The sequence below is a fragment of the Anser anser genome (genome assembly GCF_964211835.1).
Source record: "Anser anser genome assembly, chromosome: 18".
NCBI classification, from domain to species: Eukaryota; Metazoa; Chordata; class Aves; order Anseriformes; family Anatidae; genus Anser; species Anser anser.
In genome coordinates this window covers 13,822,664-13,842,451 of record NC_139739.1, presented here as the reverse complement: position 1 = coordinate 13,842,451, position 19,788 = coordinate 13,822,664, and the positions used below count along the sequence as shown (strand labels likewise).

The following is a 19,788-nucleotide window of genomic DNA, read 5'->3' as shown; positions in this document are numbered from 1 at the left end:
GAATTTTTGCCAAAGCAACCCCCCCGAAGACTCGTAGCCCTTCTTCCCCTCCCCTGCAGGCGCGGTGCTGCAGTGCAGGGCAGTGCTCGGGTTAAACCAGGCCCTCCCCACCCCTGGGGAGCTGAGATTTAAAAAGAGAAGGAAGAAAAATATCGCCTTTGCGGAGTGTGATGGGGACTGGCCCCGTTTCCAGCCCCTGCCCCCCTGGGGAGTGCAGTCCTTAGTGCCCACCCACGAGCTGGGCTCTCCCCTGCTTCCCAGCTGGGCTTTCCCCCAAGGAAAGCGGGGAGGTGAAGGACCTGCCCTTGAGGCCACGTGCCTCAGAAAGCCCCGTGCCACCCCCTGTGCACCCCAGCTGACAAATCCTAACCCCCCCGGGCCAGGCTTCCCTGCCTCCCTCCGCCATCCCTTCCACCAAGCAACGCCAGCAAGAGCCGGGCTGTCTCTGTAAGCACTTTATTTGGTTATTGCACATAAGCAACTGACAGTGGGCTCGAGGTTCCTAGTGCACGGTGTAGTCCCAGGGTGGGGGGCATTCCTGCGCGGTGCTCCCCCACCGAAGGCCGCTGCAGCCGGGGGCACCATGCAGGGACGGTCGGTGCCCCTTGGGGGGGGAAGGACGCTGCCAGCCAGCCCGTGGCACGCGTCCCCTGCAGCTGGAGCTCTGCAGTGCACTTGTCCCTCGATGGCACGGCCGTTAAATAAATGCACTTATCGGAGAAGGGCAGTCGGGTCCCCTGGGGGCTGTTCTCCTCCTTGTAATTCAAGTGTTAAATGTGGCGCTCTGCGTACATCACATTCTGCTACGGAAGCTATCATAACATACCAGGGGAGTGGGGCGGCGAGGGGCTGTGTCTCTCATGAACATATTGCTAAGGTAAGGCCTGGCCGGGTGGGGGGCCCTCTGCGGGTCCCTCCCCATCTCGCCCTTTGGAGGGGAGCGGAGCAGCTCCTGCACCCAGGGGTGCTGCCTTGGGGCCGGGGCTCCCCTCACTTCTTCCCCGCAGCGGGCACCGGCTCCAGGGCTTTGGTGTCCGTGCTGGAGGGCTTCTCGGCCTTGGGGGGCTCTTTACTGGCTTTGGGCTCGTCTTTGGGTTTGGCTTTGGGTTCCTCCACCTTCTCCTTCTTGGGTTCCTCCACCGCTTTCTTTGGTTCCTCCGCCTTCTCCTTGGCCTTCGGCTTCTCTGTCTCCTTCACGGCTGCTTTGCCGGCCTCCTGCGGAGGTTTTCCCTCGGCCTTCCCTTCCTCCGTGGGTTTGGGGCCGGCCTTGGTGGTCTCCTTCACCTGCGGGGCCGGAGGCTCTGGCCCAGCGGCCACCTTCTCTTTGGGCTTCTCCTCCACCTTGGCTGGGGTGTCCTTCTTGGGAGCCTCCTCCTTCCTGCCCTCCTCAGCTCCGGGCTTGGAGGCAGCCTTCTCCTCCTTCGCGGGGGCTTTCGGCTCCTTGGGAGGGGAGGGGACGGGCTCCTTGGCTGGCGCTGCCTCCTTCTGCGGAGGCTTGGCCTCCTCCTTCATGGGAGGCTTGGCTTTCTCTGGGGACTTCACTGCTGGGGCCTTGGCCTCCTCCTTTGAGGGGGTTGCGGGTTTTTCTGGAGACTTGACTGCTGGGGCCTTGGCCTCCTCTTTTGAGGGGGTTGGGGGTTTCTCTGGGGACTTCACCGCTGGGGCCTTGGCTTCCTCCTTTGAGGGGGTTGCAGGTTTTTCTGGAGACTTCACCACTGGGGACTTGGCCTCCTCCTTCGAGGGGGTTGCGGGTTTCTCTGGGGACTTCACCGCTGGGGTCTTGGCCTCTTCTTTGGAGGGTGTCGCAGGTTTCTCTGGGGATTTGACAGGTGGGCTTTTGGCCTCCTCTTTGGAGGGTGTCGCAGGTTTCTCTGGGGATTTGACAGGTGGGCTTTTGGCCTCCTCTTTGGAGGGTGTCGCAGGTTTCTCTGGGGACTTCACGGCTGGGGTCTTGGCCTCCTCTTTGGAGGGGGTTGCGGGTTTCTCTGGGGATTTCACAGCTGGGGACTTGGCCTCCTCTTTGGAGGGGGTAGCGGGTTTCTCCGGGGACTTCACAGCTGGGGACTTGGCCTCTTCCTTTACGGGGGTTGCAGGTTTTTCTGGAGACTTGACTGCTGGGGACTTGGCCTCCTCCTTTGAAGGCGTTGGTGGCTTCTCTGGGGACTTGACTGCCGGGGACTTGGCTTCTGCTTTTGAGGGTGTTGGGGGTTTCTCTGGGGACTTCACAGTTGGGGTCTTGGCCTCCTCTTTGGAAGGGGTTGTGGGTTTTTCTGGGGATTTGACAGTTGGGGACTTGGCCTCCTCTTTTTTGGGGGGCGTGGGTTTCTCCTGGGATTTGACAGCTGGGCTCTTGGCCTCCTCCTTTGAGGGGGTTGGTGGCTTTTCTGGGGACTTGACTGCTGGGGACTTGGCCTCCTCCTTTGAGGGGGTTGGGACTTTTTCAGGGGACTTCACAGCTGGAGACTTGGCCTCCTCCTTTGTAGGGGACTCAAGTTTCTCTGGGGACTTCACAGCTGGGGATTTGGCCTCCTCCTTTGCAGGAGACTTGGCTTCTTCTTCTCCACCCTCTGCTTCAGCTTTCTCCTCTTCCTTTTCTTCTTCAGCTTTCTCCTCTTCAGCCTCTTTCTCAGCCTCCTCCTCCTCGGTCACCTCCTCAGTCACTTGGATTTCCTCTGTCTGCTCCTCCACAATCACCGTCTCCTTCTCAGATTTCTCCACCACCTTTATTTTCTCCTCACTCTTCACCTTGATGTTGGCCGCGATGCCGGGAGCCTTGGGGACCACCTCGGGGAAGGAGATCATCCCGAAGCCGGACTCGATCCGATATTCCTCCCCTTCCAGGAGCTTTCTGCCAGGAGGAGACCAGAGCGGGGCTGTCAGCAGCTGCCTCCCGCCCCCTCCTGGGTCACCCAGCTGGACCTCGGCGGTGGTCCCAGAGGACAGAAGTGCCTCCCCCTCACCGAGAAGGGTCCCCAGGGAGCGCCCTAAGAGACACCAGCCCTGGGGAACGGCCAGGCCCCCCATTCCCCTTGCCGACCCCGTACCTGTAGGCGGCAATTTCGATGTCCAGCGCCATCTTGACGTTGAGCAGATCCTGGTACTCGCGGAGCTGGGCCGCCATCTCCCACTTGGTGTTCCTCAGCTCGCTGTCAAGCTGCTGGATGGTTTCCTGCCACACACGGAGCAGCTGGGGCCGGGCAGGGTGGCAGCAGCACCCCAAAACCGCCCCCAGGTCTTTGGAGGGGATGCTGCCCACCCAGCACTGGGGTGCCCCCACAGAGGGGTGGACACGGGGGGAAGGGGGCGAGCACAGGGGCTTCCAGATTGTCCCCAGGGGAGCCCCAGAGCCCTGCGCCACCTCCACTGAGAGCTCCCGATGGCAGGGGTGACATTTCTAGGACTCGGGTGAGTCTGGGGGCCACCCCAGCCACCAAACCCCAGCCCGAGGCTGTGGCATCGCCCTGGGGACAACGCTTCAGTCCACGGCCACCACCCAGTGCACTTGGGACACAAGATGCAGCCTGGGCACGCTTCAGTGGCATTTGTGACCAACGCCATGGGCAGATGACACAGGGGACAGCTTTGTTACGGGAGCCAGGGGAGTCCCCCTGCACCAACCAGAGGAGCTGGGACCCTGCCCGCGTTACCTGGTAGGACAGGACATCGGCATGGTGGCGCTCCTCCGAGTCCTGCCTCTGCCTCTCCAGCGACTCCTGCGTCCCTTTGAGGGCCTCGAGCTCGGTGGTCTTGGACTGAAGCTGGCGGCGGTACTCGGAGATCTCCTCCTGGGCCAGGCGGATGGCGTCCGTGTTCACCTTGGCCACCTCCGAGAGCTTGTCCAGCCTCACTGCGGCGGGGGAGAGGACGAGCTGCAGGGAGGGAGGCTGCGGTCTCCCCTCCTTGGGGAGCCTCAAACCCTTTAAAGGCTGCAAATCCCCCACGCGCGTCCCCTGCGGGGCCAGCCCGAGGGGTCCCCCTTCTCCAGCCCCCCCTCTGGTGGTGCCCACGTTGCACCAGGAGGACGGAGGCGCCTGGGCAGGGAGGGCTGGGCAGGAATTTTCTCCACCCTGGACCTTCTCCAGCGTAACCCCCCCTCTTCCCTCGAGCTCCTGCCGCAGCCCTACAGACCCCCCCCCCGGGCACCACCTCGCCACGCTGGGCTGCGGCCAGACGCACCGCTGGGGGGGGGGGGGGGGTCAGAACTGGGGAGGGGCGTGCCGCAGAGCCCCGCAGCCCCCCCGGGGACGGGGAGAGCCGGAGCCCGCAGCCCCCCGCACCCCGGGGCCGACGCCGCACCCCTGGGCGCTGTCCGCGGTGCCGAGGGGCCGCTGTCCGCGGTGCTGAGCCCTCCCGCCCGGCTCCCAGCGCACCCATGGGTGCCGAGCCCCGCAGCGCAGGGGGGACACACCCTGCGGGCCCCCCCCCGCCGGGGATGCGGCACCAGCCCCCTCCCCTCCCCGCAGCTCCTGGCCTCGCTCCAGCGGGCGGCGTGGGGCTGCCGCGACCTTGGGGGTGGCGGGGAGGTGATGGGGGGGGGCCCTCCCCAAAAAGATGGGGAGGTTACCATAAGATGCTCCCGGAGCGCAGCACGCACCCGGGGGCCATGCACACTGCTGGGAGGGGGGGACAGGGACTTGGGGGGGGGGGACAGAGGGACTTACCGCAACGCCCTGCTGCGGCTCAGCCTGCGGGGGGAGCCCCCTGCGCCCTCCCGGGGTGGGGGCGCCCTCCCGGCGCGCAGCACGAACGGGGGACCCCCGGCCCGGGGGTACCCCCGAAGCATGCGGGGGGCGTGGGGCGGCACGGGGAGGGGGGACAGGTTTTTTTTTGGGGGGGGGGGTTGCTCACCGCGGAACCACTCCTCGGCCTGCAGGGTGCTGCGCGCCGCCGTGCCCTCCAGCTGGGCGCGCAGGTCGCGGAGCGCCGCCGTGACGCCGGGGCGCAGCGCGGCGGGGGGGGGCTCGGCGGGGGCCTCCCGCAGCAGGGCGCCCACCTCGTCCCGGTGCTGCCTCCGCAGCAGCTCGGCCTCCTCCCGCAGCGCCCGGGCGCGCTCCTCCAGCGGCCCCCGGGCGCGCTCCTCCCGCGCCGAGCGCTGCTCCAGCCCGCGGGCCGCCGCCTCCAGCCCGGCGCGGTGCCGGGCCTCCTCCTCCAGCCTGCCCCGCAGCGCGGCCACGTCCTCGGCCAGGCGGCACCGCTCGAGCCGCAGCTGCCCCTTCTCGGCGCCCAGGCGCACCAGGGCGCCCCGCATGTCGCGCAGCTCCCGGGCGTACAGCTCGCCCATGGCCGAGCGCCCCGCCTGCTGCTGCCGCAGCGCCGCCGCCTCGGCCGCCAGCGCCCGGTTGCGCTGCTCCAGCGCCCGCACCCGCTCGATGTAGCCGGCGAAGCGCTCGTTGAGCGCCTGCAGCAGCTCCTTCTCGCTGCGGGCCCGCGGCTCCCCCTCCAGCGACTCCAGGCTCTCGGTGGTGGCGGACGAGGAGGCGGCGGCGCTGCCCCCGCCGCCCCGCGCCGCCCCCAGCCCGCGCCCCGGCACCGACCACGAGTGGAAGCCGCTGGAGGAGGAGAAGGAGGCGGCGGCGGAGCGCGGCGCGGAGCGGGCGGGCTCCTTGCGGAGCCCCCCCGGAGGGGCCAGCAGCGCCTCCAGCACCAGGCTCATGGTGGCCCCCGCCCTCACTGCGGCACCGCCGCCGCCGCCGCCCGCTTTATGGGGGCCGTCGGGGCCGCCCCGCCCCGCCGCCGGCACCGGGAGGGGGCCGGGCACCGGCAGCGGCGCCGCCCCGAGCCGCCGCCGCAGCCCCCCGGGGGATGGGGGGGGGCCGGGGGACGGCGCCGGGGGAGAGAGGGAGGCACAGGGGGGCGAGGGGGAGAGAGCTGGGGACCCCCGGGGGCCGCACGGAGGCACTCCCGTGGCGTGGGTGGGGGGCAAAGACCCCCGGGATGCTCCACTCGCAGCCCCCCCCCCCCAGGTGCTGGGGGAGCCGTGCCGCAGTGGGGACCCCCTGGGGACGGGTTCCCGGGTGCCACTGCGGGGTGGAGGGGAGGTGGGAGTGTCCCCAGGAGAACAGGGGGATGGGGGGGAACTGGGATGGGACCCCGGGATGGGGGGCAACCAGCCCGTCAGCCCACGGGGCCACCAGCCAAGCTGCACATGTGGCCCCTCCCAGGCTATCAGTGCACGTGGAGCACCCGAGCCATCGGCACTCACGGACCACCGGGCCAAGACCCCACCGATCAGCACATGCGGACCACTTGGTCTGTGAGGAGCCATGGAGCACCCAGCCAACCAGCACGCATGGACCACTTCGGTTATGAGGAGCCATGGGCCACCTGGCCCACCAGCACTCATGGAGCACCCAATCTATTGGCACTTATGGCTCAATGGGCCAAGAGGCATGCGTAGACCCAACCAGTTGACCACCTGCCCAACCAGTATGCATGGACCACCCAGCCAAACAGCACTCATGGACCACTTGGTCTATGAGGAGCTATGAACTACATGGCCAACCAGTGCACATGGATCACCCAATCTACTGGCTCCCATGGCTCACTGGGCCAAGAGGTGATAGACCCAACCAGTTGACCATGCACCCAACCAGTTGACCACCTACCCAAACAGGTGACCACCTACCCAACCAGTTGATGACCTATCCAACCAGTTGACCACCTACCCAACCAGTTGATGACCTATCCAACCAGTTGACTACCTACCCAACCAGTTGACCACCTACCCAACCAGGTGACCACCTACCCAACCAGGTGACCACCTACCCAAACAGTTGATGACCTATCCAACCAGGTGACCACCCACCCAACCAGGTGACCACCTACCCAGCCCGTTGACCCCCTGCCCAACCATCACGCAGGGACCACTTGGCCCACGAGGGGCCGTGGGCACGGTGCCCACCTGCAGCACTGCACCCAACCACGCGTCGCTCACAGACCCCCCCCCGGCCAACCAGTGCGCTGGGACCCCCCCGGCGGCCATGTCACCTACACTACCCAGCCAATCAGCACACCAGCAGCTCGGCCAATCAGCAGCCGGGCCCGGCCCCGCCAATTAGCACGCCCGCAGCACCCGGCCCTGGCAGTGGTCCCTGGGGGGGGGGATGCTGGAGAGGCTGCAGCCCCCCAGCCCCGGGGCGTGCTGGGATGGGGTTCCCCACGCGCATGGCACGCGCTGACCTTGACGCATGCCCTGCAAAACTCTCCCTACTCATCACTTTTGGTTTATTTATTTATTTTTTCCTTTTTTTTCCCATTTTTTTCCCTGTGTCAGGACGGAGGCGAGGATCTGAGCGAGCAGCGTGTTGGCAGGCAGAGCCGCTGCAGTGCCGGGCGGCGGCAGGATGCTGCAGTCCCACCCCACCCCATAACGCCCTGTAACATCCCTGCTCCCCATAAACCCCCATAACTCCCCCATAACCCCCCCATCCCCCATAACCCCCCATAACCCATCCTCACCCCTCATCATCCCTCCATAACACCCCCACACCCCATAACCCGCCCATAACCTCTCCATAACCCCCCTATAGCCCCCCTCACTCCCGTAGCCCCCCCATGACATCCCACACCCAATAACCCTCCTATAACTCCTCCATAACCCCCTCATAACCCCCTATAATACCCCCACACACCCCATAACCCCCCCATAACCTCCCCATAACCCCCACCACCATCCATAACCCCCCATAAGCCTCCCGTAACCTCTCCATGATCCCCCCATAACCCCCCCACCCCATAACCCCCCATAACCCCCCCACCCCATAGCCCCCCCATAACCGCCCCCCCAGCCGGCACTCCCGTCCCCTGGCTCGGCACAGGGGCTCAGCGGGGTGGCCCCGATCCCGGTGGGGACGCGGTGGCTCCGGGTGTGGGGGGGGACACACGCAGCTCGGGGGGGGGACACCCAGCCCTGCCCTCCCCCCCCGCGCCCCGTCGCACCTCCTGTCCCCGCGCCCTTCCCCAGCCCCGCTCCCTTCCCGTGTCCCACCGCCCTCCTGTCCCCTGCCCCCCCCCGCTCCCCACACCCCATCCCTGACCCCCCCCGAGCCCTGCCCTGTCCCCTGTCCCCTCCCGCTCTCTTACCCCGTCCCCCCCCGCCCCCCCCCGCGTCCCCAGCCCCTGTCCCCACGGTCCCCAGCCCTGTCCCCCCCCGTGCCACCCCCGTGTCCCGTCCCATGCCCCATGCCCTCCCCCATCCCGTCCCCTGTCCCCACCCCATGTCCCTCCCCGTGTCCCCCCCGTCCCCCCCCGTCCCCCCCGTGCCCACCCCCGCCCCTTCCCCACCCCGAGCTCCCCGCCCCAAGCCCCGCCCCCCGCCCCAAGCCCCGCCCCCTCCCACAAGCCCCGCCCCCCGCCCCGGAACCGCTCCCGCCCCGCGCTCACTTCCGCTGGGGCCGGTGGCGGCGGGGCCGGGACCGGGACCGGGACGGGGCAGGTGCGGGGGGGCCGGGACGGGCCGGGACCGGGGCTGATCGGGGCCGGGGGCGAGCTGCGGCCCCACGGGGTGCTGGGTCTGGGACCGGAACCGGGATCGGGATCGGGATTAGGATTGGGATTAGGACCGGGATCCGGATCAGGATCGGGATTGGGATCGGGGCTGGGTCCGGGACTGGGACCGGGACCGGGACCGACTGGGGCCAGTCGGGGCCGGGGGCCAGCTGCAGCCCCCTAGGGTGCAGGGACCGGGACCGGAATTGGGATGGGGATCGGGATCGGGATTGGGATTGGGATTAGGACCGGGATCCGGATCAGGATCGGGATTGGGATCAGGGCCGGGGCCGGGACCGGGACCGGGACCGGGACCGGGACCGACTGGGGCAAGTCGGGGCCGGGGGCCAGCTGCGACCCCCTGGGGTGCAGGGACCGGGACCGGGATTGGGATGGGGATTGGGATCCGGATCGAGACCGGGATTGGGATTGGGATTAGGACTGGGATCCGGATCCAGATCGGGATCGGGGCTGAGACCGGGACCTGGACCGGGACCGACTGGGGCCAGTCGGGGCTGGGGGCCAGCTGTGACCCCCCGGGGTGCTGGGACCGGGATCCAGATCAGGACTGGGATTGGGATTGGGATTGGGATTAGGACTGGGACCGGGACTGGGACTGGGATTGGGATTGGGACTGGGACTGACCGGGGCTGATAGGGGCCAGGGGCGAGCTACGCCCCCCCCCTGCATGCTGGGACCAGGATTGGGATCCAGATTGGGATTGGGATTGGGATTAGGACTGGGACTGGGATCGGGATTGGGATTGGGACTGGGACCAGGACCGGGACTGACCAGGGCTGACTGGGGCCGGGGGCGAGCTGCAGCCCCCCTGGGTGCTGGGACCAGGATCCGGATCTGGATCTGGATCGGGACAAGGATCGGGATTCGGATCAGGCCCCAGGTGCTTTTAGGGTAAAAAAGCCACAAATCGGTGAAATCCCCCCGCCCTGCAGGAGGCGCGGCGGCACCATGACGGACTCCAAGTACTTCACCACCACCAAGAAAGGTGAGGGGGGGCCCGGGCTGGCCCTGAGGGGTGCCGGGGGGCTCCCAGGGCCCGTCCCCACGCCCGCCCGTCCCGCCCGGCCCCAGGGGAGATCTTCGAGCTGAAGGCCGAGCTCAACAGCGACAAGAAGGAGAAGAAGAAGGAGGCCGTGAAGAAGGTGATCGCCTCCATGACCGTCGGCAAGGACGTCAGGTTCGCGGCCCTGCTGACGGGTTTTGGGGTGGGATTCCCTCGTTTTGGGGCTCTCCGAGGGGGCAGCAGGCGGCTCCCTGCGCTCCCCCGGCCCCATAACGCTGCCTGGGCCTTGGGGGTGCCCCGTGAGGTGCTCCTGGGGTTGGATCAGGCCTTACAGGTCCCCAGCACCAGCCACCATCGTGTCACCCCAAGTCCCTTCGTGTCACCCCAGCACATCCCTCCGTGCCCCAGCGTGTCCCATCGTCTCCCACCATGTCCCTCTATGTCCCATGCCGTCCCTCCATGCCCCACCACGTCCCCTCGTGTCCCACCACGTCCCCTCATGCCCCATGGTGTCCCCTCGTGTCCCACCATGTCCCCTCATGCCCCATGGTGTCCCATCGTGTCCCACCACGTCCCTCCGTGTCCCACCTCGTCCCTTTATGCCGTGTCCCTTAAACGCCTCCCAGCCATCCCAACGCACAGCCACCCCCTCGGCCACCCACACTTTTTGGTGGCAGCACGCTCCCAGGACAACGGGGACACCTGCCCCGGTGGGGGGCACCTACGTTGACCCCCCCGCCCACCCGGGGGCCGTTCAGCGCCCGCTGCGCTCCGTGGCGAAGCGGCTTCTGCGTTGCAGCGCTCTGTTCCCGGACGTGGTGAACTGCATGCAGACGGACAACCTGGAGCTGAAGAAGCTGGTCTACCTCTACCTGATGAACTACGCCAAGAGCCAGCCCGACATGGCCATCATGGCCGTCAACACCTTCGTCAAGGTGACGGGAGCGCCGCGTGCCCGCGGGGTGGCCCGGCCGTGCTCGGGGCTCGCCTCGCACCGGGAGAGAGGGCCCCAGTGGTGGGGTCAGGAGCTGAGGAGTGAGGTTCCTCTGGTGGGAAGGTTTGCCAGGGACTTTGGGGTTTGTTGGGTTTTCGGTTTGTTTGTTTTTAAAGAAAAAAAGCGGTTTACCCGTTGGGGTGTGCCCCGGGTCCGGCGGATGTTCTGCGGGGTTTGGGACCTCAGTGTCAGCAGGGGAGACGTAAGCAGTGGAGATGGCTGGGGCACCTCTGGAATGTTTTTGGTGTTAAGGCTTTGGCGTGCTCCAGTTTCTGGAATGAGTCCCCTCCTGCGGGAGGCACTCTCGCTTCACCTCCTCTCGCAACCTGAGCACTAAAACCTCGAGGTTTCGGGAACCCGAAGGAGAATTGAGGTCCCGATGGCTGTGGCCACAGGAGCTGGGAGTCTTAACCGTCCCCTCTGTCCCCACAGGACTGCGAGGATCCGAACCCGCTGATCCGGGCGCTGGCCGTGCGGACCATGGGCTGCATCCGTGTGGACAAGATCACAGAGTACCTCTGCGAGCCCCTGCGGAAGTGCCTCAAGGACGAGGACCCCTACGTGCGCAAGACGGCGGCCGTCTGCGTGGCCAAGCTGCACGACATCAACGCCCAGCTGGTGGAGGACCAGGGCTTCCTGGACACCCTCAAGGACCTCATTTCGGACTCCAACCCCATGGTGATTAGGGTTTGCCTTCCCCGGCCGGGCGGCGGCGGGTGTCCTCCCTCTTCCCTTCGTCTCCACACCCTCGCTCCCGTGCTCCCCTTCGTGTCTTCGCGCTTTTTGGTGCTTGGCAGACCGCTTCCAGGGACAGCAGTCCTTGGGGCTGTGTTCTGTGCTGTGTAACTGTCTCCTGGCTGCTCCTAGCCATGGGGCTGCGTTAATCCCTGTGCGATTAGCTCCTGTCCCCTGGGGGATCGGGGCGGGTAGCAGTGGGGAGCTGCTGGCTGGGGATGCCGCGGTGCTGCGTGTCTGCTTCCCATGGCTGCTGTCAGCTCAGACCCGCTGCAGCTGCGGGGAGGGACGGGAGGAATCAAGGCTTTGGGGTTTGCCCACGCAGCTCGCCGAGCAGCGGCGGGGAGCGGGGAGCAGCCCGGCCCCCTGGGAGAGCCGCGGTGTGGGCGGTGGGACCACGCTGCTGCTGACGGCCCGTCTGCGCTCCAGCTGGCGGGGGGAGGCTGGCGCCCAGATGTGGGCGCGGGGGGCCCACGCTGAGGATGCAGCTCATCCTCCTGCACTAGCTTCCCCCTGGGACGTTAAACACGGCTCTTGTCCCATCGCGCGTCCCGTCCCCTCCGCAGGTGGTGGCCAACGCGGTGGCGGCGCTGTCAGAGATCGCGGAGTCGCACCCGAGCAGTAACCTGCTGGACCTCAACCCCCAGTCCATCAACAAGCTGCTCACGGCCCTGAACGAGTGCACCGAGTGGGGCCAGATCTTCATCCTGGACTGCCTGGCCAACTACATGCCCAAGGACGACCGGGAGGCCCAGAGGTGAGGGAGGTTGGGGGCGGCAGGGCGGAGGCAGGACGGGGCTGGCGCTGCCTGTTCCCCTCCCCTCTCCCTCTCTTCTCCCTCTCCTCTCCTTTCCCTCTCCTGCTGCAGGCGAGGAGCAGCCCACGTCTGCTCGGCGCCGTGTCTGGGGACCCCGCGGTCCCTTAGGGAGTGCTGTCCCCACGGTGGCACGAGGAGTGGGCTTCTCCAGCCACTTCAAAACACAGTCTCACCGTGCAGTGAGGGAGAAGGGGCTGGGCACTAGGGAGCTCCCCCTGCCACGGGGAAATAACCATCATCGGGAGCGTTTAAGAGCCAGCTGCTCGGCTTTTATGGGGATCTTCAGTGGTGGCCGCCTGCTGTGCTGCAAACTGCCGACGTTCCTTGGAGTTCTAAGTGGGATGCTGGGCTCTGACTGCCTCTTTCCCCTTTTTTTTTTTTCTTCTCCAGCATCTGTGAGCGGGTGACGCCCCGGCTGTCCCACGCCAACTCGGCGGTGGTGCTGTCGGCGGTGAAGGTGCTGATGAAGTTCATGGAGATGCTCTCCAAGGACCTGGACTACTACGGCACGCTGCTGAAGAAGCTGGCCCCGCCGCTGGTCACCCTGCTCTCCGCGGAGCCCGAGCTGCAGTACGTGGCTCTCCGCAACATCAACCTCATCGTGCAGAAGAGGTGCGTGTCCTCCTGCCCACGGGCGCTGCTTCCCCGTGCTCCAGCCCTCCCAAGGGCCATGGTGACATGACCCAGCGCAGGGGTTTTCTCCTTCCAATCGTTGAAATCCAAGGGCTGGGCGCAGGGCATGAGGAGAGGCAGTGGGCAGGGAGTTAAGCTGGGAAGTCCACAGAGGGTTTATTTCAGTTTATTTTTTTATTTTGGGGAGCGAAGGATGGAAAGGCGAAAAGCTGAGGCGTTGGTTCAGTCGTTTTAGTCTGGTGAGGAATTTTTGTGACTTGTTTCTATCTGGTCGTCCTTATCAAACAAGCGCGTCCTGAAAGTCCCCTCGTCCCTTGGCCCATCTCACGTTGCTGGAGGGCAGGAGGTGGCCGAGGCCCCGTGATCGTGCTCAGGGCGGCAGCGGCCAGCTGGAGAGCTGCAGTCAGATGACCCATCGCCCTGCCGGCATCGCCGCTGTGGCCTATTAAAACTAGCAGCAGCTCCTGGGGGAGGTGGAAAGCAATTAGCGCCCCTGCGAGGGGGCGTGCGGAAAGCAGCTTGGCTCCTCGGGGACCTGGCCTCCCCCTTCCCCGCCTTTGAGGCTGTTGTGGTGAGGAAGGTCCAGTTTGGCCCTGGGCTCTGGGCTGGCGTCCCTGCTCCCCCAGGGTGTCCCACCCGACCTCGCCGAGGCCAGCGTCCCCTGTTGCATTGCAGCTGGTCTTGGTTTGCGGCAAGGTTGGGTGTGTGTCCGCAAAGGGGAACCAAGGGCAAGAGTTGTCAGGGGAAAATCGTGGCATCTTGAACTCCTGGGCGTTGAGCAGCCCCAAAACCTTGTGCTTATGGCCGGGCAGCCTCACCCTCCTGGCCTGGAGCCCTGGCAGCTTCCCAGCTCCGCTCACCTCGGCCAGATCCCTTAATCACTGCCTCTCCTTGCCCCCCAGGCCCGAAATCCTGAAGCACGAGATGAAGGTGTTCTTCGTCAAGTACAACGACCCCATCTACGTCAAGCTGGAGAAGCTGGACATCATGATCCGCCTGGCTTCCCAGGCCAACATCGCGCAGGTCGGGCTCCGGGCGGGCACGAGGGGCTTGGCCGTCCCCGTTAACGCTTCCCCCTGCCTGTCCCGTGCTCCGGTGCCGCCGGGGCCGCGGCTGCCCCGTTAAATTCCTGATCCGGCCGTGGCTTGGCAGCCAGCCGGGATTTGGGGCATTGCATCGGGGGGATCTGTGGGTTGGGGGCTTTCCCGGCCGCGCCGCGCTCAGCGCCTCGTCCCCCCGGCAGGTGCTGGCCGAGCTGAAGGAGTACGCCACGGAGGTGGACGTGGACTTCGTCAGGAAGGCGGTGCGAGCCATCGGCCGCTGCGCCATCAAGGTGGAGGTGAGGCCGGTGTGGAGGGGGACACGTGCACCTCGGCACGCCGTCCTTTGTGTCACCTTGTGTCCTGCTGCCAGCTGTGGCCGGGCAAGCATCCTGCTCCAGCCCGTGCTGGGCGAGCTGAAGGCCTTGCATCCCAAAGAGGATCCCCGAGGAGCTTTTCTGGGGCTTGGGGGCGGCTCAGAGCAGTTCCGTGGGGCACAAGGAGTGCGTCTCATCCCCTCGCTGCCTGCAGCTGGTTTAGGATTTGGGGCACAGGAAGGGGAGACAGCACCTGTGTGCGTCCCCCTTCTGCTCCGCGTTGGGTTTTGGGGGCACGGAGGGGTGTGACGAGGGTGTGAGGGCATCGCTGACCAAACCCCCCCGGCAGCAATCGGCGGAGCGCTGCGTCAGCACCCTGCTGGACCTCATCCAGACCAAGGTCAACTACGTGGTGCAGGAGGCCATCGTCGTCATCAAGGACATCTTCCGCAAGTACCCCAACAAGTGCGTGGGGCGAGGGGCGGGACGGGGCTCCCCCCCGGCTCCTAACGTGGTGCTCCCAGCGCGGTGATAACCAGTAAGCCAGCAGTCTGCACGAGTAGCCAGCGGTTCGGAGAGAGGGTGGGGACCAGACAGATGGGGCCGAGAAGTGAATTCTTCGAAGGGGTGGCGTGGGCAGTGTCCCAAAGTCTTCCTTCAGGAAAACAGGAACTTTTTGGGAACAGCAGGAACAGTCCTGCTGCTGGTGACGGGGCAACATGAGGGAGCGGAGCCGGGGATTTGGGGTGACCCGTCCCTGCCCCGGCAGGTACGAGAGCGTCATCGCTACCCTGTGCGAGAACCTCGACTCCCTGGACGAGCCCGAGGCGCGGGCTGCCATGATCTGGATCGTGGGCGAGTACGCCGAGCGCATCGACAACGCCGACGAGCTGCTGGAGAGCTTCCTGGAGGGCTTCCACGACGAGAGCACCCAGGTGTGGCGGGGCTGGGGGGCGCAGCTGGCGGCCACGCGAGTGTCACGGGGCCCCGGAGGTGTCCTCGCAGCGCCTCGTGTGGCGCTGGGTGTGGGGCACCCTCTGTGAAGTGCCACCCAGGCACCTTCCCGTCTTCGAGGCTGGAAGGGACCTGCTGGTCACCTCGTGCCAGCGCAGAATCTGCCCGTTGGAGCTGAAGAAGCGGCGGGTTGGTTTGGGGGGGCTGCTTGCGCCTGCCCCTTCAGCTGGGGCAGGTGATTTTTCGGGGGAAATTTTGGAGGGGGGTCACCCGTGGAAATTTCCTCCGACCCGTTGTGCAAGATCGCGTCCCAGCGGCGTGTGCGGGGAGAGCTCACGTGTTCTTGCTCTGTCTGCCCGCAGGTCCAGCTGCAGCTGCTGACGGCCATCGTGAAGCTCTTCCTGAAGAAGCCCACCGAGACCCAGGAGCTGGTGCAGCAGGTGCTGAGCCTGGCCACGCAGGTGGGTACCAGCTCCTGCACGGGGCCAAGCTTCCCCCGCCCCGTGTTTCGGCACTGACCCCCTGCTTCCCGAAGGACTCCGACAACCCCGACCTGCGGGACCGCGGCTACATCTACTGGCGCCTGCTCTCCACCGACCCCGTGGCCGCCAAGGAGGTGGTGCTGGCCGAGAAGCCGCTCATCTCCGAGGAGACCGACCTGATCGAGCCCACGCTGCTGGACGAGCTCATCTGCTACATCGGGACGCTGGCCTCCGTCTACCACAAGCCGCCCAGCGCCTTCGTGGAGGGGAGCAGAGGGGTCGTGCACAAGAGCTTGCCCCCGCGAACGGGCTCGTGAGTGTCCCCTCCTCGCTGCCAGCTGTCCCCACCACCCACGGGGACGTCCGGAGCTGGGTGTGTGTGATGGGGATGGACACCGGGCTGGGCTGGCTGTCCTGGTGTGGTCACAGCGTGGCTGGGTGAGCTGGGTGTCCTCAAGGGGGGGCTCCCTGTAGGAGCATCCCCAAGCAGGAGCAGTATGGACTCCATGCTGTCCTCCTAAGCCTGGAGATCGGAGGTTTAGGTGGAAGGTGGATCTCAAGGATGGCGTTGGGAGCCCTGTCGGATGGGACATCTTGCTACAAAGCCCAGCTGGGTGGCTCTCAGCCGCGGGGGCTCCAGCAGGCTCAGGCAGAGCCCTTCAGCATCTCACGCCTCTCCCTTGTCCTTCCCTGCAGGAGCGAGAGCGCCGAGAGCCCCGAGGCAGCCCCCTCGGCCGGGCAGGCGGCGGAGCAGCCGGCCGTCATCCCCGCGCAGGGCGACCTGCTGGGCGACCTCCTCAACCTGGACCTGGGCCCCCCGGTCAGCGGGCCCCCCCTCGCCGCCTCCTCCGTGCAGATGGGTGCCGTGGACCTCCTGGGAGGGGGCCTGGATAGCCTGGTGGGTCGCCGCGCCGCGTGCTCCTGCCCTGGGGTTGGATGTTGGGGCTCCTGGGGGTGGGATTGTCTTCTCCACCTGGAGACGTCTGGGCTAGCCCGTTCCTTCTCCGGCTCATGATGAGGGGTGCTAATTAACCTCATCCCGTCAGGCAGCTGGAGCAGGGCTCCTCGGTGCCTGCACCCGAGCAGCTCTGTGACGTGGGGACGTGCCGTGCGCGCCCCAGAGCCACGAGGAGGAGATGCCGGGGCAGGACTAACCTCTGTTCCCTCCTCCCTATCTCCTGTCTCTTTTTTTGGTCTCTTCTCTCCTGGCTTCTCTCTGCATGCGCCTGGCTCTCCTCTCCGCCTTGCCTGCTTCTGCTTGGAGATGGGGGACGAGTCGGAAGGGGTATGCAGCGGCCCTTTTCTTAGCCCTCTAGCCCCCTGCCCACCTCCGCAGCCCCCTGCCCCGAGGGCTGGGTGCGGAGCTGCCCCCGCCGTGTCCTCGGGACCCCTCTGGGGACAGCCAGCCCCCGAAGCGCTCAGCCTTCGTCCCTCCGGCTCTCGGCGTGCGTGGGGAGCCCTAGCGACCCCGAGCCCTCGCTCACTCACGCCAAAGCTTTTGGGAAGTGCCCGTGATGGGGTGTCCCGTGGGGCCCCTCGGCACCGACAGCGCTCTCTTGTCTCTTGCAGCTGCGCAGCGATGTGGGAGGCAGCCCCGCTGTGAGTGCCCTCGCGCCCCTTGCACCTTCCTCTTCCTCCTCCTCTTTTTTTCCTCCTCCTCCTCCTCACCGCCGTGTCCCCTGACCCGCTCCCTTGTCCCCCGCAGATGGGTGGTGGCGGTGGCTTCACGGCGCCCGGCCCCGCGGTGCCGGCCAGCATGGGAGCGCCGCTCGGCAGCGGCCTCGGGGACCTCTTCGACCTCACCGGGGGCGTGGGGACCCTGTCGGGGTCCTACGTGGCGCCCAAATCGGTGAGTGGGGCGGCGGGGTCCGGCTGCCCCGGGCTGGGTTTGGTCACCGAAGCGTTTATTTTGGGGGTAAAACCACGTGGATTTTGTGTCTGGACCCAGGTGTGGCTCCCCGCCATGAAGGCCAAGGGGCTGGAGATCTCCGGCACGTTCAGCCGCCAGGTGGGCTCCATCTCCATGGACCTGGTGCTGACCAACAAGGCCCTGCAGGTCATGTCCGACTTCGCCATCCAGTTCAACCGCAACAGGTGGGGCGCCCCCGGGGCCGCGCTGCCAGGGGCTGGTGGCGGTGCCAGGGGCTGGTGGCGGTGCCAGGGGCTGGTGGCGGTGGCAGCCGCCGGGGAACGGCCTCGCGTGATGATCCTTCCCTCCCTGATGGCGCCGATGTGATGGTCGCCAAGGCGAAGCCTCTGAGAAGTTGTCTGAGGAGGCTGCTCCCCGGAGCACGACCGCCTCGCTGGGCGCGGGGCGTCCTCGTTGGTTCTCCTGGGGAGCCGATGCTTTGTCCTCACCGAGAGGAGCACCACCGAGGGGTGCTCGTAGTGGGGGAGCACCAAAAATCAGCGGAAATCTGGAGGAGAAGGGTGCCAGGCTGGGGGGGCTGCCTCCGATTGCCCCAGGATGGGCAGGGCAGGAATGGGTTGGGCTCTTGGAGGGGATCAGGGTGCAGGGAGGTGAGCTGGGGAGGTCCCAGAGCCGGCAGTGGGACCCCCTGCCCTGACCCCCCTCGCCCTGTGTCTCCCTTCCCAGCTTCGGCCTGGCCCCGGCCGCCCCCCTGCAGGTCCACGCGCCGCTCGCCCCCAACCAGTCGGTGGAGATCTCCCTGCCGCTCAACACGGTCGGCTCCGTCATGAAGATGGATCCCCTGAACAACCTGCAGGTGGGGGCACCCCCCGACCCCCCCGGGGGCTCCCTTTGGGGCCCAGGCACCTGCTGACGTCCCGCTGTCCTTCCTTCCCAGGTTGCGGTGAAGAACAACATCGACGTCTTCTACTTCAGCACCCTCTACCCTCTGCACATCCTCTTCGTGGAGGACGGGAAGATGGGTGAGTCGCAGCACGGGTGCCACCCCCTCTCCTCAAATCCTCCCGGCCGCGTTCCCAGCCCTGGGGATGGAGCTGGGAGCTCCGGGCAGCCGGAATCCCACGGGAATCCCGCGGTGTGACCAGGCCCCAGGTGGCCCCAGGTGGCCTTGGGCCACCACCTCTCATTCCTGAGCCTCTTCCCCGAGGCAGCCGAGCTGGCCGACCCCGAAGCAGCGAGCAGCTGGGCGAGGCTGGTCGCGGGGGGCTGCCGGAGGGGCGGCAGGGTGCTCCCGCCGGCCCTGGGGGGCAGCGCAGCGTGGCCCCGTGCTGCGCCGGGGCCGGGGGCTGGAGGAGGAGCCGGCTCCTCCGGCGGCACCACCGCCCGGTTGTGTCGTGGCTGCAGAGCGGCAGATGTTCCTGGCCACCTGGAAGGACATCCCCAACGAGAACGAAGCCCAGTTCCAGATCAAGGACTGTTCCCTCAGCGCAGGTGGGTGCAAACCCTTCCCAGGGGCTCTCAGCCTCATCCTTGGGGCCGGACTCGGTGCTCAGCTCACCCCAGCTGGGCTGGGGAGAGGTGGGGGCTCCCCTTTCCCCTGCCCTATGGCCACGGAGGTGGTCACAGCAGCCTGGGGCCTGGTGGCCTCCAGCGGAGATGTTCGGTGCCCCAGGAGGGGCGTTGCTGTGTTAAATGGGGCTGGCGGTGCTGGGGCTGGGAGCGGGGCCGGCTCCAGCTGGTGCTGAGCTCTTCTCTGCCCCCCCCCCCCAGACGCCGTCAGCAGCAAGCTCCAAGGCAGCAACATCTTCACCATCGCCAAGAGGAACGTGGAGGGCCAGGACATGCTCTACCAGTCCCTGAAGCTCACCAACGGCATCTGGGTGCTGGCGGAGCTCCGCATCCAGCCCAGCAACCCCACCTTCACGGTACGGCCCCTGCCCCTCGCCGTCCCCGTGCCCCTCGCGTGCCCGGGGGGGGGACGCAGGGTCCCTGTGGGGTCGCCCTTGCAGCAGCGGGGAGGCAGCAGAGGGGGAGCAGAGAGGTCCCAGCCCCCCGAAGTCCCTTGGCTAAGCCGCAGCGCTCGGTGCAGCCCCCTGTCCCCATCCTCGCTGACTTTTTGGGGCGCTGGGGGTGAGCGGCGGTGCTGAGTCCCCTCTCTGTGTCTCCGTCGCTGCGCGCCCGCTGCCGCCCGCCCCGCGCTTGCAGGATTTGGAGGTCAGCACAACGGGTCCTACCCTGCCTCGGGGCTGTGCCTGCCGCCTGCTCCCTCCCTTCCCCAGCCCTGGAGGGGTGGGGGGTTCGGGGCCGGGCCCAGCACCCTGGGGGGGCACCCCTGGGGGGGCCGCTTTGCATGGGGAGAGCTGCAGGGCCCCCTCCTGCACACGCGTGCTGCGCTCCAGGGGCGCCTCCAGCTCGAGCGCAGGCGATGCCTCGGG

General features: G+C 66.9%; 2 protein-coding genes across 5 annotated transcripts; one reads left to right on the top strand and one right to left on the bottom strand.

Moving 5' to 3' along the window:
* Nucleotides 1-190: 190 nt before the first annotated feature.
* On the bottom strand, nt 191-5,686 carry NEFH (neurofilament heavy chain). The gene is made up of 4 exons (XM_083803342.1): nt 4,849-5,686; nt 3,648-3,847; nt 3,045-3,169; nt 191-2,848 (listed from the first exon to the last, which is right to left on the bottom strand). Exons 1-4 carry the CDS (start codon nt 5,651-5,653, stop codon nt 991-993), a joined length of 2,988 nt encoding a protein of 995 aa, XP_083659468.1. The 5' UTR covers nt 5,654-5,686; the 3' UTR covers nt 191-990.
* A 2,655-nt stretch (nt 5,687-8,341) lies between these two features.
* Nucleotides 8,342-19,616, top strand: AP1B1 (adaptor related protein complex 1 subunit beta 1). Of its 4 annotated transcripts, XM_083803272.1 has the most exons (22): nt 8,342-8,434; nt 9,441-9,493; nt 9,580-9,685; nt 10,311-10,446; nt 10,938-11,183; nt 11,807-11,997; nt 12,448-12,669; nt 13,593-13,713; nt 13,934-14,029; nt 14,397-14,512; nt 14,817-14,982; nt 15,364-15,462; nt 15,537-15,796; nt 16,180-16,381; nt 16,748-16,768; nt 17,053-17,082; nt 17,189-17,332; nt 17,432-17,577; nt 18,080-18,209; nt 18,291-18,375; nt 18,758-18,844; nt 19,124-19,616. In XM_083803272.1, the coding sequence occupies exons 2-22, from the start codon at nt 9,457-9,459 to the stop codon at nt 19,498-19,500; spliced, it is 3,018 nt and encodes a 1,005-aa protein (XP_083659398.1). In that variant the 5' UTR covers nt 8,342-8,434; nt 9,441-9,456; the 3' UTR covers nt 19,501-19,616. The 4 variants fall into 4 exon arrangements, with proteins under 4 accessions (XP_083659398.1, XP_083659395.1, XP_083659396.1 ...); XM_083803269.1 differs by lacking the exons at nt 16,748-16,768; nt 17,053-17,082 and having other exon boundaries at nt 19,124-19,614; XM_083803270.1 differs by lacking the exons at nt 8,342-8,434; nt 16,748-16,768; nt 17,053-17,082 and adding an exon at nt 8,452-8,455 and having other exon boundaries at nt 9,437-9,493; nt 19,124-19,614.
* Nucleotides 19,617-19,788: the final 172 nt, after the last annotated feature.